The following is an 18584-nucleotide window of genomic DNA, read 5'->3' on the forward strand; positions in this document are numbered from 1 at the left end:
TATATCATCACACTCTCTGATGTTTAATAAAATACTTGGATTAGATGCTTTTCGTCCTCTCGAAATGGTTCTCGGTTGAGAGTAACGGAGATCCCTTAAACCGAATCAACCGGTTCAAGCAGTTCCTACCGTTTGAGTAAATCACTTCGGGATATTGGTTTCATCCAGAGGGAGTGTCGGCCACGTTAAAAGGTGAATAATTGAAGTAATTTGTGGATTAGAGTTTACTGGAGACGCGAACCGTTTCAAACGATTCAGTCCGAATTGGTTCGACCGGTTCACTAAGAAGAACCGCTTAAATAGAACGATTCGTTCGTGTTCGGGACATCATCACTAACTAATCTGTTGTACTTGTGTTCACATATGAGCAGGATGTTCACGTACACGGTGTCTGTCACTACTGGCAATCAGAAGTTTGCTGGGACGAATGATAACATTTACCTGACGCTGGTGGGCTCGGAGAGATGCAGTGACCAGACTCTACTGGACAAATCCTTCTTTGACAGCTTTGCAAGAGGATCGGTAAGAATTGTTTTCTCCCTTAAAAATTCAGTGGAAACAGCTATGCCATGTATTGAACAGTACAGGTTGTTCACTGTTTAAACATGAAGTTATTCCATTCATTTATTGATGTCTAATGCTTATCAGATATGTTTTATCACTCTCATTTAATAATGGCTGTCATTTCAGACTTTTGTTTCCTCAAAAAAAGTGAGAAGTCACAGTCAGCAAATCATGCAATATTATATAACACATTACTTTTTTAATGGAAAAAAAAAATATTTTCAAATAAGCAAGGTCAGTTTTAATACATGCAATGTTTTGCATGTATTGATTGACAGTTCTCCTGTGCTCATGTTGAGAGGAATCGGAAGTGAGTTCAAATGTGTTGTGAGCGCTGTGTGAACAGGATGATACTGTAGTTTGAGAGGAATCGGGAGTGTGTTCAGATGCGTTGTGAGCTCTGTGTGAACAGGATGATACTGTAGTTAAAGAGGAATCATGAGTAAGTTCAGATGCATTGTGTGCGCTGTGTGAACAGGATGATACTGTAGTTTGAGAGGAATCAGGAGTGAGTTCAGATGCGGTGTGTGTGCTGCGTGAACAGGATGATACTTTAGTTTGAGAGGAATCAGGAATGAGTTCAGATGCGGTGTGTGCGTTGCGTGAACAGGATGATACTGTAGTTTGAGAGGAATCAGGAGTGAGTTCAGATGCGGTGTGTGTGCTGCGTGAACAGGATGATACTGTAGTTTGAGAGGAATCAGGAGTGAGTTCAGATGCGGTGTGTGCGTTGCGTGAACAGGATGATACTGTAGTTTGAGAGGAATCAGGAGTGAGTTCAGATGCTGTGTGTGCTGCGTGAACAGGATGATACTGTAGTTTGAGAGGAATCAGGAATGAGTTCAGATGTGTTGTGTGCGCTGCTTGAACAGGATGCTGTGTGAACAGGATGATACTGTAGTTTGAGAGGAATCAGGAGTGAGTTCAGATGCGTTGTGAGCGCTGTGTGAACAGGATGATACTGTAGTTTGAGAGGAATCAGGAGTGTGTTCAGATGCGTTGTGTGCGCTGTGTGAACAGGATGATACTGTAGTTTGAGAGGAATCATGAGTGAGTTCAGATGCGTTGTGTGCGCTGTGTGAACAGGATGATACTGTAGTTTGAGATGAATCAGGAATGAGTTCAGATGCGGTGTGTGCGTTGCGTGAACAGGATGATGCTGTAGTTTGAGAGGAATCAGGAGTGAGTTCAGATGCGGTGTGTGCGTTGCGTGAACGGGATGATACTGTAGTTTGAGAGGAATCATGAGTGAGTTCAGATGTGTTGTGTGCGCTGTGTGAACAGGATGATACTGTAGTTTGAGAGGAATCAGGAGTGAGTTCAGATGCGGTGTGTGCGTTGCGTGAACAGGATGATGCTGTCGTTTGAGAGGAATCAGGAATGAGTTCAGATGCGGTGTGTGCGTTGCGTGAACAGGATGATACTGTAGTTTGAGAGGAATCAGGAGTGAGTTCAGATGCTGTGTGTGCTGCGTGAACAGGATGATACTGTAGTTTGAGAGGAATCAGGAGTGAGTTCAGATGCGTTGTGTGCGCTGTGTGAACAGGATGATACTGTAGTTTGAGATGAATCAGGAATGAGTTCAGATGCGTTGTGTGCGTTGCGTGAACAGGATGATGCTGTAGTTTGAGAGGAATCAGGAATGAGTTCAGATGCGGTGTGTGCGTTGCGTGAACGGGATGATGCTGTAGTTTGAGAGGAATCAGGAGTGAGTTCAGATGCGTTGTGTGCGCTGTGTGAACAGGATGATACTGTTGTTTGAGAGGAATCAGGAGTGAGTTCAGATGCGGTGTGTGCGTTGCGTGAACAGGATGATGCTGTCGTTTGAGAGGAATCAGGAGTGAGTTCAGATGCGTTGTGTGCGCTGTGTGAACAGGATGATACTGTTGTTTGAGAGGAATCAGGAGTGAGTTCAGATGCGGTGTGTGCGTTGCGTGAACAGGATGATGCTGTCGTTTGAGAGGAATCAGGAATGAGTTCAGATGCGGTGTGTGCGTTGCGTGAACAGGATGATACTGTAGTTTGAGAGGAATCAGGAGTGAGTTCAGATGCTGTGTGTGCTGCGTGAACAGGATGATACTGTAGTTTGAGAGGAATCAGGAGTGAGTTCAGATGCGTTGTGTGCGCTGTGTGAACAGGATGATACTGTAGTTTGAGAGGAATCAGGAATGAGTTCAGATGCGTTGTGTGCGCTGTGTGAACGGGATGATACTGTAGTTTGAGAGGAATCAGGAGTGAGTTCAGATGCGTTGTGTGCGCTGTGTGAACAGGATGATACTGTAGTTTGAGAGGAATCAGGAGTGAGTTCAGATGCGGTGTGTGTGTTGCGTGAACAGGATGATGCTGTCGTTTGAGAGGAATCAGGAATGAGTTCAGATGCGGTGTGTGCGTTGCGTGAACGGGATGATACTGTAGTTTGAGAGGAATCAGGAGTGAGTTCAGATGCTGTGTGTGCTGCGTGAACAGGATGATACTGTAGTTTGAGAGGAATCAGGAGTGAGTTCAGATGCTGTGTGTGCTGCGTGAACAGGATGATACTGTAGTTTGAGAGGAATCAGGAATGAGTTCAGATGCGTTGTGTGCGCTGTGTGAACAGGATGATACTGTAGTTTGAGAGGAATCAGGAGTGAGTTCAGATGCGGTGTGTGCGTTGCGTGAACAGGATGATGCTGTCGTTTGAGAGGAATCAGGAATGAGTTCAGATGCGGTGTGTGCGTTGCGTGAACAGGATGATACTGTAGTTTGAGAGGAATCAGGAGTGAGTTCAGATGCTGTGTGTGCTGCGTGAACAGGATGATACTGTAGTTTGAGAGGAATCAGGAGTGAGTTCAGATGCGGTGTGTGCGTTGCGTGAACAGAATGATACTGTAGTTTGAGAGAAATCAGGAGTGTGTTCAGATGCGTTGTGTGCGCTGTGTGAACAGGATGATACTGTAGTTAAAGAGGAATCATGAGTGAGTTCAGATGCGTTGTGTGCGCTGTGTGAACAGGATGCTGTGTGAACAGGATGATACTGTAGTTTGAGAGGAATCAGGAGTGAGTTCAGATGCGTTGTGAGCGCTGTGTGAACAGGATGATACTGTAGTTTGAGAGGAATCAGGAGTGTGTTCAGATGCGTTGTGTGCGCTGTGTGAACAGGATGATACTGTAGTTAAAGAGGAATCATGAGTGAGTTCAGATGCGTTGTGTGCGCTGTGTGAACAGGATGATACTGTAGTTTGAGAGGAATCAGGAATGAGTTCAGATGCGGTGTGTGCGTTGCGTGAACAGGATGATGCTGTAGTTTGAGAGGAATCAGGAATGAGTTCAGATGCGGTGTGTGCGTTGCGTGAACGGGATGATACTGTAGTTTGAGAGGAATCATGAGTGAGTTCAGATGCGTTGTGTGCGCTGTGTGAACAGGATGATACTGTAATTTGAGAGGAATCAGGAGTGAGTTCAGATGCGTTGTGTGCGCTGTGTGAACAGGATGATACTGTAGTTTGAGAGGAATCATGAGTGAAGGACATGAAGGACATTGTGCATCAGGATGCAAACATGTTAAATAACAAACTTGTATTTAAATCTATCTTATTAACCAGTATATTTGCTGCTGTTTTTCGATGATCAATCCTTCTAATAAACAAAAATGACTTTGGATAAACGTAACATTTCTGTTTATTTTCCTCATTCCTAACAATGCCCCTTATATACATTGTTTGGTAGAAGAATACTGTTTTTATAATACGGCTTATTGCTTTATTCCCCAACACTGCCCAGTTTTTCCCCAATTAATGCTTCCACAAACTTCCTCACTTGTCCACTTCATTCATAGTAATTTAAATCCCTCTGTCAGGTTTTAAATACATGTGTCACCAATCCAGTGATAATTAGGGTGGTAGTTTGGAATCATTGGACATGATTCTTCAGTTAATGTTTGCACACCAGCGATGTGATTCAGTTGTGGCTAACAGAAGCTGTTGTTAAAGGTGGCATCTGTTGACGTCAGCGTGAAGGAGATCCTTGGAGACATAGTGCTGGTGAAACTTCAGAAGGGGAAATTCTTGTTCAATGATCAGTGGTACTGCAGATGCATCAATGTGACGACTCCGTCTGGAGAGCACGTCGAGTTCCCCTGTTATCGCTGGATAGCCAATGAACAGGAAGTGGTTCTTCGAGATGGCAAGGGTGAGTCCCATCTTGACCGAATGAAGCCTGTCTCAAATACTGTTGTTTGTGTGTAATTTATGCATGTATTTGTGCATGTACATTTAGGTCGATTACCTCAGGATGATAATATGAAAGAGAACAGGCACGCGGAGCTGGAATCCAGACAACAAATGTTCAGGTTTGATGCCGCAGTTACTATCCGGTGTAAACATTCAAAAGATATTTAATCATTTGTTAATTTGTTACACCTCCATGCCATCCTGCCTCTATGTGCACAGCCAAAAGACTGTTTGGTCTCGCACCAGCGCCCCCCTGTTCGGACGCGGTTGGTTGGAAGAGATGGACCAGTGCGTGGTTCAGTTTAATTAGGGTGCGGTACACATAACAACCAAACACACAACAAAAATGATGCAGTCCACTGTGCTGAGCGAGAAACTTCCTGTTTCCCATGTATTGAGTCATGATTATGAGCTAGCTGCATGACTCTTATGTTGATTTTTCTGAAGTAAATAACATTATGTGACTATTCACAAGCTTTTAATTATGGTATAAATGCTTGAAATTAATATGTAATGTTTTAATAGCAATAAGCTTTGGGCTAAAAAAAAAAAGAAAAAAAAAAAAGCTTTGGCATTTGTTACTTTTTATTATAACACAGAGCCTCAGGCTTCTGTCAATTCTAAGATAAAATTCAAACAAATTTTTTTTTTACTCTCTTTAATTCTTAGTGAGATATTTGCCTCCTTTCATGCGGCATGTGATTCAGTTCTATTTTCCTGTTTAATATTTGTAAAACGAAATAGAAACAAAAAAATATTTGAGTGCATGTTGGAAAAAAAACAGAACTGTTTAATACAAACTAATGTCTCATGTGAAATAAATCAATTCTGAGTTTAAAAAAAATCATCAGTAAGCCTATTGCTGTTTTTCGTGTTAAATTTGAAAAATGACAGGTGTCACATACTTTTTTTTTTTTATTAATTTATTATTTTGTTTATTATTTTATTAGTACACTGGTAATATATTCACTTTTCCTTCACGCAATGTAACATGATTTTATTATCGTAATTTTGACATTATTCCTAAAATGTGATGATGCTAATCTAATATGTCTGCATCTGCAATCAAGGTCTTGTTTGGTGAGGACTATAACACAGAAATCACAGACACATCCAAATAAAATCAGTTCTGCCAGGACACTTGCCCATGTACTAGTGGAAAACCAACGACCACAAATACCCCCGATTGGCAAAATCAGCAAAGGCTTACTTGTGTGTGCCCCTGATGTCTGTGCCATCAGAAAGGGTGTTCTCTGCCACCGGACTAATTGTAAACCGATTGCTCTCCCGTCTTCTTCCGGAGCATGCTGATATGTTCAATATGTTTTAGCACGTAATGTGTTTTAAAGCTAATATTCACGTCTGAATTAATCTGTTCTAATCTTAATCTGTAAACTTTAAAACAAAAAATGCTATTAAGGTTCATGCTTATTTTTAAAATAGAAATGTCCTAGGCTCCTACAGCCTTGTGAGCAGTTGATAATACACAGACTGTTATGTTAATAATTGCCGTCATTCGGTTGTTATATTAATGTGTTTCAGCAATCATACAACCATCAATTGTCTTGGGTTAGGATAGACCTTTCTCTAATATATTAAACAGTTTGTTATCATACAGATTGAAAGCCTGAACAGGCTCTCTCTCTCTCTCTCTTTTATGGGTGTGTGTTTATGCATGTGTGAGTACGTAGGTGCATGCATGGGAGGGGTGCGAATTTCGACTACTAATCGTATAATACCCTATGATTATTGGTTATTACTTTTGCTTGAAATGCAAGTCCCTAGTCACATGCTGGTTTATGCTGGTCATGCGCTGGCAAAGGACCAGCATAAACCAGCAAAGGACCAGCATCCCAGGATTAAAACATACCTAACCAGCATATGCTGGTTTTTCAGCAGAGCCCCTTGCTGTCAGAGGTGGTATACCACTTTTAACCATACACAACATTAACACTACACCAAGCCTTGTGTGTTGTGGGGGAATAATACATTTTCATATAACCTAAAATAATTTTCCAAACAACTGAAAGATTAATTTAGCTGTTTCTTGAAGGTGGAAGGAGTGGCGCACTGGTTTCCCCCTGAGCATCGATGCCAACACAAGCACTGAACTTCCTTTGGACATTCAGTTTGAAACGGCAAAAAGTGTGGACTTCTCTTTGAATTTCCTTGAAGCGTAGGTTACACCATTTGTGTTCATCTCTTTGCACGTATCACAAGCAGATATGCATGCTATTGATTTCCTGTGACTATTGCTAGGAAATATCTCAAAATAAATGGAGAATCAAGTGTAGCTGAAACTGAACCAGACATTGTGAGCATTGTTGATGTGTTCTTGCCACGATCTTCTCTTTCAGGATTGCCAATCTTGGTCTTAATAAATTTATGAAGTTGTTCCAGTCCTCTTGGACCAATATTGAAGATTTCAGAAAAATATTTGTGGAAATCAAGAACACTGTGTCAGGTTTGAATGGTTCTTACTTAGTTCTTTTATTTTTATTCACTTTTCTCTAATACTAAAACAACCCTTCTTTTGAGTGCATGTAAATGCAAACAGGCTGAGACACACATACTCCTGAACTCACTGGCAGCTGACTCTATTATTCCCTTTGACAGAGCATGTGATGCAGAACTGGAACGAGGACTTAATGTTTGGCTATCAGTTCTTGAACGGCTGCAATCCTGTGATGATCAGTAAGTGCATGAATCTTCCAGACAACTTTGCAGTCACACAGGAGATGGTGGGATGCTCCCTGGATAGAGGTCTCACACTACAGGAGGAATTAAAGGTCAGAAGAAAAACAAAACAACTAAGGCTGCAATTAACGGTTATTTCTATTATCGATTAATCAGTAGATTATTTTTATGATTAATCGGTTCATGTACTTATATTTTAGTTTTGCCCATCTTTTCCCAAGTAAATTATTAACAAAGGGTCTTAATCATTCAACATAGACCTTTTAGAGATTTTATCCATTTTGCATTGTCATATCATCAAAAACATACCTGGAGTTGTGTTTTATTATGTGTTAGTAATCCTTTGTCGAACTCTTCTGCAATCAAAACACTGACCCATACGTACTATCAAGCAAATTTCACAAGGAGATTTCAAATAATGTTTTCACCATGGCAGGTCAACATGTCCAAATGATCAGGGCTTAAGCTTGCTCTCTTTTTAGAGGCTATGTTTCCTGCTGCAGAAAACAGCCGCTCTGCTGGTGTGGAAGTGCTCCGTATACAGAGGTAGGACTTTGCTTGACAAAAAGGGATATTTCACCTCATTCAGTTTCCACCTCTCTAACGGATTTTCCCCCTTGGGAATGCACTTCTCCCCAAAGTACGTGAGGACCTCCTGCCTGACTTTCCTACTCAGCTTCTCCTTCCTTGGCTTCTTCCTCACTGCTGGTGTTGGAATCCAGAAGAGACTCAATTAAGGAGACAGGAGCCTTTTCAGGAGCAGGTGGTGTACTGTCAGGTGCTGGACATTTCAACTGCCTTCATTTGGACTTTGACTTGAACTTTGAAGCTATCCTCAGAAGAAAGAAACTTTGGTTTACAAAACCTTGGATCCAGAGAAGAACAAAGGATTACAGTGTTATGTGGTTTCACTCTTCCATCGCTGTTCAAGCTGTTCTACAGCTGTGTGAAGGAACGCTTGTGCACCTGGTGTTTCAAAATCCATACCTTGCATTGACTTGACCAATCCTTTTACCAATGGTGGCACAGAGGAAATTGTAGTGTATTTTTCACCACTTGTGTACTCTGTGGCACAGTCAAAAGGCTTCAGGGCTGTGGAAAGCTCTTCAATTAGGCTCTGTTGGTCTAGTTTTAAGTCTAAATATTTCTTGCCTGTTAGGTCCTACAGTGTTGCAGTAACAGGCCACCGTTGCTCAAGCAGGCGACTGATCATGTGATAGGTACTATACCATCTAGTACTAACATCTTGGATAAGTTTGTGTTCAGTTTTGCCCATTTGTTTTTGTTTTTGTTTCAGTTTGGTGGATGCAAGTTCATTTCTTTTAAAATGCTCAACAAGGCATCGTGAAGCTCCAACCGCTTTGGCAATGATCTGGTGTTTAAGAGAAGAGGTGAGAATAAGCTGCGATGTGTGACCTGTGCATCTGAGAGAGGCCCATCCATATTCCTCTTCCAGTAGACAAGCAGCAGCCACAATGTTGGCCCCATTGTCCTGCACAATAGCAGATATTTTATCAAGAAGAATTTCAAATTTGTCCAATATTTCTTCCAGCCACCCTGCAATATCAGTATGTCTCTCCTTCAACGGCATAGTAGAGAGGCAAATTAACTTCAATTCGATTCCAATATAGTGGCATGTGATTCCCAAGTATGCTACAGTGGCTACACTAGTCCAAATGGCTGCAGTCAGAGCCACTTTAGTGAGGCTGGGAAAATACACATCCAGCACCCGTACAATCAGCACCGGAGCTCCCCAGGGCTGCGTTCTCTCCCCACTGCTCTTCTCCCTGTACACTAATGATTGCACATTTAAGGACCCCTCTGTCAAGCTCCTGAAGTTTGCAGATGACACCACACTCATCGGCCTCATTCAGGACGGTGACGAGTCTGCTTACGGACAGGAGGTTAAAGAGCTGGCTGTCTGGTGCAGTCTCAACAACCTGGAGCTTAACACGCTCAAAACAGTGGAGATGACTGTGGACTTCAGGAGAAACCCCCCTGCACTCCCCCCACTCACCATCATGAACAGCACTGTGACTGCAGTGGAGTCATTCAGGTTCCTGGGCACCACTATCTCTCAGGACCTGAAGTGGGACAATCACATTGACTCCATTGTGAAAAAGGCCCAGCAGAGGTTGTACTTCCTTCGCCAGCTGAGGAAGTTTAACCTGCCACAGGATCTGCTGAAACAGTTCTACTCCACCATCATTGAATCCATCCTCTGCACTTCAGTAACTGTCTGGTTCAGCTCAGCTTCTAAATCTGACCTCAGAAGACTACAGAGGGTAGTCCGGACTGCTGAGCGAATCATCGGTACAACCCTCCCATCTATTCAAGAACTGTACTTATCCAGAGTGAGCAAAAGGGCTGTTAAAATCACTCTGGACCCCTCACATCCAGCACACTCCCTCTTTGAACTGTTGCCATCTGGTCGACGCTACAGAGCACTGAGCACCAGAACGACCAGACACAGGAACAGTTTCCTCCCTCAGGCAATCCATCTTATGAACAGCTGATACACACTGAACACACTACACTTTATATTTATATACACATACACTTAATTTATCTAACACACATACTTAGTATACACTTAAATTTTGCACATAATATACATGTACATACATAACTGCATTTTTGTAATATACCTGCCTACAATTGTCAATTTGTATATTGTCATTCCTTATCTACTTATTTGTATTTTTGGTATTTTTTATATCCTTTTATTATGCGTTTTATGTTCTGTCGCTGTCATTCTGTTGTACTGCGGAGCTTCTGTCACGAAAACAAATTCCTCGTATGTGTAAAAATACCTGGCAATAAAAGCTCATTCTGATTCTGATTTACTGTCAATGGCTGAGATGGTTGATTTCACTTGATCAACTGTGGCATTGTATTTCTTGACCAACAACCTCGCAAAATGCGTTCTAGAGGGGATAGTGTAACCTGGATTGAATGATTTTAACATTTGTTGGAAGCCTGCTCCTTCCACCATTGAGAGCGGTCTCGTGTCTTTCACTAGCATGTTTAAAACATTGTCTGTCAATGGTGCACATTGCTGCGGGGTGAGTATCTTCCTGTTGCACACAAAATCACTAAGATTGGTTTGTTTCTTCGTAAAACACACACAAAAAAATGACAGAGTAAGTACGATTATAAAACCAAAACGAACATTTTCATTTGAATTATGAACAAATCATCACCAATATTTCTAACACTGTTTGGCGTTATATTAACGTCTTACCCCCCACCTTAACAGAGCGTATTGTCTCCAGTTCGACTTCATTTGTTGTGTTATTGTTGCTTGTCTGGCACTGAAATAGTTTGGAGCAAAAAATGACAGAGGCGTCATCTCAGCTTTGCAGGAAACTTTACTGAGACAAGAAATTTTGATGACAAAATAAATCACGTTGAAAAATCATAATAAAACAGCCGAAGAGCCAAGACACAGACTGCTGCTCTAGCTCCACCCACTTCCTGCTCACTCACGCCACTGCTCATGGGTAATGTAGTTTGTTTGAATATATTGTAAAGGCGAACAACAAATGATCACAAACATTAAAGCAATTATAATCATTTAACCTTAGTTATAATTATTCAATGTCAATCAACTACAACTTATAAATTGCAACAGGCACGTTTTTCTCGCTCTTAAGTTGCTGCTTTGTTGTAACTTTTTTGTGGCTTTTTTTATTACTCTTTTATCATGTTTTCATCACGTTTTTTTGTAACTCTTGTCACATTTTTGTTATGTTTTCATCCTTGCTATTTCAACACTTTTTCATGTAGCTTTTAGATCCAAACTGGAGAAAGTGTGCTCTGTTCAGGTGGGGGTTAAGAGGTTAAACCACGACAATCATGTGTCGATACATTATATAACTGCCAAGTATTTTTGCGTGGACTAAACTCACCATGCCGATGCTTGGTCCTCCGCTTCAACACACACGTGTTTTTGTTGAAGATGCCCGTGCAGAGACGTAGTACTCCCGTGCCAGACCAGTTCAGTAGTGCAGAGTTTACAGGTTACTTTTCTTTTTTGAAGGCTCAAAGTAAAGTGCTCCCACACTTTAGGTGACTTCGTTTGATTAGTTTTATCTTCCGCTTTTTTCTTTATTACTTACTCCACTGTTGCCTGCCTCCGCCATCTCGCTGAATGCTGCAGAGACGCTGTGCGGGAATCACGTGACATAAAACGAGGCCAGCTATTGGCTATTCGCTACTTCTCCTGCTGTACTGGCTGAGTAAAACCTCCGGTGGCTCATTACTGCCACACTTTGGTCACCGCAGATTTAAAATATGCTAATCGATTAAATCGATTAGTTGTTCCAGCTCTAAAAACAACATTTATTAAAATGTGGCTTATGGAGGACAAGCAGTGAATGAGCAGGCGTGCAGCAGAGTTCAGGATGTTGTCTGGATGGAGTTTAGATGATCTGCCACAAAGAAAGCTGGAGCAGTGGTCAATTCTGGATGTGAATAGAATAGAAATTCTCCAGTGTCCAATACTAAACATCTCTGTGTTACAGGCAGGAAACATCTACATAGCAGACTATGGAATACTGGAGGGAGTGCAAGCCAATGCCACAGACCCAGATACCCAGCAGTATTTGGCTGCTCCCTTCTGTCTGTTGTACAAGAACAACCAGAATGAAATCCTACCGATTGCTATTCAGGTGCCTGCAGAAATAATCTAATAAAAGAGTTGGTGCTCAAACTAAGCCTTGGAGTTTTTACCAAATACTCTCTTTGCTCTGTGAAACAGCTCAGCCGTCAGACCACCGCTGAGATCTTTCTCCCAAGCGATGATCAGTACGACTGGATGCTGGCCAAGATGTGGGTGAAATGCTCTGACTTCAATGTACACCAGCTGGTCACACACCTTCTCAGGACACATCTGACCTCTGAGGTTTTTACCATCGCCATGTACAGACAGCTCTCTGCAGTTCATCCCATATACAAGGTAGCATCCTTCAACCTTTTTTATTGCTGTGAGATTTAGAGGAAGATTTACTAACACTCTTTTGGCTTTATGGCTAATGACATGCAGTAAAACATTAGTGATGAGAAGGCATGGATGCAGTTACTGTTTTAGGAGTTTCCCATTTATTTATGGGAGGAGATTATTAAAATGAATCACACAACAAGATTTTGTGATACCATTATTTAATGTCCAGAAAAAGCATGCTCTAACCCATTTAGTGCCTGTGTGTTTACAGTTCTAGATTACACAGTTCTTGTTTTTCCAGAATCCAATCATGTTTTTTGTGTCCTTCATTAATAAAATTGATTAAGTATCTCCAGGGTATAACATGCAACCTATACAGGTGCTGGTCATATAATTAGAATATCATCAAAAAGTAGATTTTTTCACTAATTCCATTAAAAGTTAAACTTGTATATTATATGAATTCATTACACACAGACTGATATATTTCAAATGTTTATTTCTTTTAATTTTGATGATAATAACTGACAACTATAGAAAATCCCAAATTCAGTATCTCAGAAAATTAGAATATAACTGAAGACCAATACAAAGAAAATATTTGTAGAAATCTTGGCCAACTGAAAAGTATGAACATGAAGTCCTGTTGGAAAATGAACTCTGCATCTCCATAAAGTTGGTCAGCAACAGGAAGCATGAAGTGCCCTAAAACTTCCTGGTATATGGCTGCATTGACCTTTGACCTCAGAAAACACAGTGGACCAACACTAGCAGATGACATGGCACCGCAAACCATCTTTCAACTTTACACTGGACCTCAAGCAACATGGATTGTGTGCCTCTCCTCTCTTCCTCCAGACTCTGGGACCCTGATATCTAAAGGAAATGCTAAATTTACTTTCATCAGAGAACATAACTTTGGACCACTCATCAGCAGTCCAGTCCTTTTAGAAGTGAGACGTTTCTGACTCTGTCTGTTGTTCAAGAGTGGATTGACACAAGGAGTGCGACAGCTGAAACCCATGTCTTGCATACGTCTGTGTGTAGTGGTTCTTGAAGCACTGACTCCAGCTGCAGTCCACTCTTTGTTAATCTCCCCCACATTTTTGAATGGGTTTTGTTTCACAATCCTCTCCAGGGGGCGGTTATCCCTTTTGCTTGTACACTTTTTTCTACCACATCTTTTCCTTCCTTTCGCCTCTCTATTAATGTGCTTGGACGCAGAGCTCTGTGAACAGCCAGCCTCTTTTGCAATGACCTTTTGTGTCTTGCCCTCCTTGTGGAAGGTGTCAGTGGTCGTCTTTTGTAAAACTGTCAAGTCGGCAGTATTCCCCATGATTGTGTAGCTTACAGAACTAGACTGAGAGACCATTTAAAGGCCTTTGCAGGCATTTTGAGTTAATTAGCTGATTAGAGTCAGGCACCAGGTGTGTTTAATATTGAACCTTTTCACAATAATTTTAATATTGAATCTTTTCACAACAAATTTTCTGAGATACTGAATTTGGGATTTTCCTTAGTTAATAATCAAAATTTAAAGAAATAAACATTTGAAATATCAGTCTGTGTCTAATGAAGGAGTATAATACACAAGTTTCACTTTTTGAATGGAATTAAAAAAGTGGAATAAATCAACTTTTTGATGTTATTCAAATTATATGACCAGCACCTGTATTTTCCTGTTTCTGAATTACTTCTGAATTCTGATTGGATAAAGTCCGTTCAAATCATTGTAAAATACATTGGTGTCCTTTATTATATTGCTCTTGCTATAAAAGCAACTAGACACTCTAGGCAGGTGTTACAATGATTTTGGTATGAAGCTTAACACCGAAGGCAATAAAGCACTCTAGGCCACTCATTTCAGTGTCTTACTGCCAGACTTATTTTTAAATGCTTCATTTTCTCCTCACAGTTGCTGATACCTCATGTACGTTACACTGTTGCCATCAACACTGCAGCTCGTGAAAATCTCATTGGTGAATCTGGGGTCTTTGAGAAGGTATCTTTAACCCTTCATAAACACTACCTTGTTAGGAACTACAGCTTTTCTCTTCATGTCTATCTGCTTCGTTCACATGACTTCAAGGTCTGGAGATTTAAATATCAGACTCAGATATTCAGTCATCTACCTGTTAGGGGTGGGAATCACCAGAGAAGCCACAATACAATATTATCGTAAGACACAATACTGTTCCCAAAGTTAATGTTATTCAAGAACACGATTCCACCTGAGGGCTCAAATATAGGAATATATTTCTTGCCTCCAAAAGCTAACAAACACTTTGGTGATTCCAAAGCATAAAAACACCCTAAAATAATGAACAAGTCAAGTACAGTACATTCTGGGAGATGTAGTTAACATAAGGTTTAAGAGATAATAATGTGACCTGCTTACTAAATCCTTTCACTTTTCACATGGTACTGACTAGTGTTGTCAAAAGACCCGGTACTTCGGTACCAAGTCTGTACTAAAAAAATGTAAATGTGACGGTACCAGGTTTCTTTAAGTACCGGTAGTACCGAGGTCCCGTTCAAACCCAGTTCAGCGCTATGATTTCCCCGAAGCAGAAAACGAGGACGGAATCTCAAAATCCAGTCATGAAAATGAAACTTACATTTTAATATGGACAGTCATGGAACTTGTCAAAGTTAGCATAAATTAATCAAATCAAATCTCCATATGGACCAGTATCTGTAAATGTTAAGCTGCAAAAGTTTGAAATATGAATCCGTGTTCTGCGCGTCTCTGTGTGAATTAATGAATGGCAGAGACGTGCGGGTTTATTTACTACATAGACTGAAGCGCATGACGCTTGCATTAATTTCATCATCTGAGCTTCAGAGTTCTCTCTCCATCAAGCGATCTGAACTTTTCAGTTCATCTCAAATGGACGCACAGCGCACCTGTATTTGATGCTCTGTAAACTCTTTGTGAAGGCGCACGACTCGCCGTCGCTTTACTGGTTTACGCTGTTTCTCACACATGCAAAGAGAGAGAGAGCGAGAGTCTTACCACGCTGAATCGATACGCTATATGTAAACTATTCTTTGTTGTCTTCTCCTGTCAAAATAATGGAGTTCATTTAGAATTATTCATTTTCAAACAAGCAGAAGACATACCGGTTTCTCCGGTAGTGGGCGGAGCTAATGCGCAAATGGCAATTTCATTGGCTGGCGCTGATCTCTTCCCGTCCCTGTTTTGATTTCAGCAAATCATTTTGACTGAACGCAGACAACGTGATTAATATTCATGAACCCATCAATTCATAGTGCATTGTATAAACATTAGTATGATAGTAGAATTAGTAGAAGTATTATCAATACTCAAATGACAAATATGCATTCATTAGGCCTTAAAGTTAATTTTTACATGAAGGCATTGTGCTAGAAATGTTACTATTATTTAGTAAAATTTATGTGATACTGCTACTGTTGAAAAAAATTATAAAACTTAATTTTTTAAAGAAATAAATCACAATATTTCTTCCATGTTTTAATTTTATTAGCAAATCCCTTTTATTTACCAAAAATAAAATGTTTAAATTTCATAAATTAAAAGACAAATTAAATTTGGGTGAAACTTGTTTACTGTTTTTCATAATTATATAACTTGTAGAAAAACTTTAAACACAATTGTAAATAAGTATAAACAATGGCATTGGTTTTATTTTTAGTGCTAAAAAGTTATTTTTTTTTTAATTTTTATATTTTTGTGTTTTGCTTTGGTACCGAAATTGGTACCGAGAACCGTGGATTTTCACTGGTATCGGTACCGAATACTGAAATTTTGGTACCGTGACAACACTAGTACTGACATAAATTAAGTATTTATATGTAGAGGTTCTACAACAGGCCAAAACTAAAACCCCATTAGACTTGAATATTATGATATGCTGCATTGATTTTTTTCTCACCACTGCTACTAGCTGTAGGCTCTGGCTTCAAATTCACTGCACTTCTTTAAACAAGCATTTACAAAATTTAATCTGAGACAGAAAAAGTAATCACTAGTGTCCTACCTTGAAGGCTAACGGCACCGGTGGGATTGCAGTTGTTGAAGTGATTCAAAAGGCCATGAAGACTTTAACCTACAAGTCCATGTGCTTCCCTGAGTCAGTGAAAGCTCGAGGAGTGGACAACAAGGACGACCTGCCCAACTACTACTACAGAGATGATGGCATGATGGTCTGGGAGGCAGTGAGAAGGTAACTGATAAAATACACAAACAATTACAGATGTTCAAATGCTGAGGTTGAGATTTAATGACATTAAAGAAACGAGTAAACCATTTGATGCCTGGATTTGTTTTTGAATTTGCTGATTCATCATTGCTATTGCTATTCATCTTCCTCTAGTTTCGTTTCTGATGTGGTCAGGATCTACTACAGCAGTGATGAGTCTGTTCAGGAGGACGAGGAGATCCAGGCATTTGTTCAAGATGTTTGTTTCTCTGGTATGAAGAACTGTCCCAAGAATGGTGGTGAGTACAGAATTGATTTTCTACAAGTTTGCATGTTCTTATGATGGCATGTGTATTGTGTTTGCATGGTGTATAAAGTCACATTTCATTGCATATAGGTCAAACTGTTTCCAATGTTCACAGAATTTCCAGAGTTCCTGAAAACTCGTGAGCAGTTGGTTGAGTACCTGACTGTTGTGATTTTCACAGCTTCAGCACAACATGCTGCTGTTAACTTCGGACAGGTGGGATGATGCACTCTTTTCTGGATGAATCTAAACTATGCCTGGGTTGGTATCTATTGGCTGATATTTGTGTGCTTGTCCTGTGTTCCAGTTTGACTGGTTTGCCTGGGTCCCCAACAGTCCTTCCACCATGAGGAAGCCTCCTGCCACACAGAAGGGCCAGGTGGATATGAAGTACATCATGGAGAGTCTGCCGGACCGTGGACGTGCCAGTTGGCATCTAGGAGCAGTCTGGGCACTTAGTCAGTTCCAGGACGGAGAGGTTTGATGGCTGATTATTCATAACTAGTTTGAATACACTTACAACACAAAACAAAGAAAACATAGTTCTTTGTCCAAATCTTCCCCCAGCTGTTTTTAGGTGTGTATCCAGACAACTACTTCACTGAGCAACCAGTCATGGAGGCCACTACGACTTTCCGCAAGAAATTAGTTGAAGTGACCAACATCATCAAGAGCCGAAATGAAAACCTGAAATTGCCCTATTGGTATCTGTCTCCAGACAGAATCCCCAACAGCGTCGCCATCTGAGAGAACAACTCTGGGAAATGTGTATATATATATATATATATATATATATATATATATATATATATTTAACTGGGGTATTCGGATCCACCTGACAAAATATCTTCATAAACAAAAATCATTACTACGGTAACTGTAAGGATTTTTTTGAAAATGGTAATCTGGATGAAAATAATACAAAGTATTATACACTTACACCAAGAATCGGATGTCATTACAAAAAAAAAAAAATGCAATTAAGATTCACAGTAATTGAAATGTGATGCATTTAGGGATTCTAATCAGCAACCTACGGGTGTATGTTACTTCATGGAGCAATCATATGCAAACAAAGAAATTTAATTTTTATAATCATTAGTCATTCACGTAATTGTAATTTGATTTATCATTTAATCACGTGTTCAGTTTATGCCATTTCACTGCATATTCATCATTTTATTACTCTTCAATTGTGTCATTTTAATGTGTTTATATTTTATATTACTTATTATTTCCATTCTATCTTATGATTGTTGGGTTTTGTAACAAATTAACACTTGTTGGATTTGTGCTGATTAGATGAAGTCTGAGCATTGAAAGATACTAAGATTATTCAATAAACCAAGTTTGCTCATTTTACCATCACTTTGTCTCCTGCTTTCTGCTCTTGTCAAATTTGCTTTGGTTACCAGCCAAGACTTGCTGTTGACAGGTTTTACTGGTTGACAAAATGGATTCGGCATCTGAGAGTATGGAAATCTTCCATAGAAATCTAACCATAACACAAATACAGGTGCATCTCAATAAATTAGAATGTTGTGGAAAAGTTCATTTATTTCAGTAATTCAGCTCAAATTGTGAAACTTGTGTATTAAATAAATCCAATCCAATGCACAGACTGAAGTAGTTTTGAGTTTTTGGTTCTTTTAATTGTGATGATTTTGGCTCACATTTAA

The 18584-nt window shown here is 40.1% G+C and overlaps 1 protein-coding gene across 1 annotated transcript; it reads left to right on the plus strand.

Annotated features, from left to right (window-relative positions):
• Positions 1 to 330: 330 nt before the first annotated feature.
• LOC132099219 (polyunsaturated fatty acid 5-lipoxygenase-like) lies at positions 331 to 18256 on the plus strand. The gene is made up of 14 exons (XM_059505658.1): positions 331 to 522; positions 4533 to 4731; positions 4819 to 4891; positions 6826 to 6948; positions 7130 to 7236; positions 7389 to 7561; positions 11996 to 12142; positions 12232 to 12429; positions 14330 to 14416; positions 16444 to 16622; positions 16773 to 16897; positions 17021 to 17121; positions 17213 to 17383; positions 17473 to 18256. The coding sequence occupies exons 1-14, from the start codon at positions 364 to 366 to the stop codon at positions 17650 to 17652; spliced, it is 2022 nt and encodes a 673-aa protein (XP_059361641.1). The 5' UTR covers positions 331 to 363; the 3' UTR covers positions 17653 to 18256.
• The last annotated feature ends 328 nt before the right edge of the window (positions 18257 to 18584 follow it).

The sequence above is a fragment of the Carassius carassius genome, chromosome 22 (assembly GCF_963082965.1).
Source record: "Carassius carassius chromosome 22, fCarCar2.1, whole genome shotgun sequence".
Lineage (NCBI taxonomy): Eukaryota > Metazoa > Chordata > Actinopteri > Cypriniformes > Cyprinidae > Carassius > Carassius carassius.

Excerpts from the sequence above, each read along its gene's own strand:
- LOC132099219 (XM_059505658.1), top strand. The coding sequence starts at position 364 with ATGAGCAGGATGTTCACGTACACGGTGTCTGTCACTACTGGCAATCAG. Across the intron at positions 523-4,532 it reads ACAGCTTTGCAAGAGGATCG|GTGGCATCTGTTGACGTCAG; the intron begins GTAAGAATTGTT and ends CTGTTGTTAAAG. Across the intron at positions 6,949-7,129 it reads TCTTTGAATTTCCTTGAAGC|GATTGCCAATCTTGGTCTTA; the intron begins GTAGGTTACACC and ends CTTCTCTTTCAG.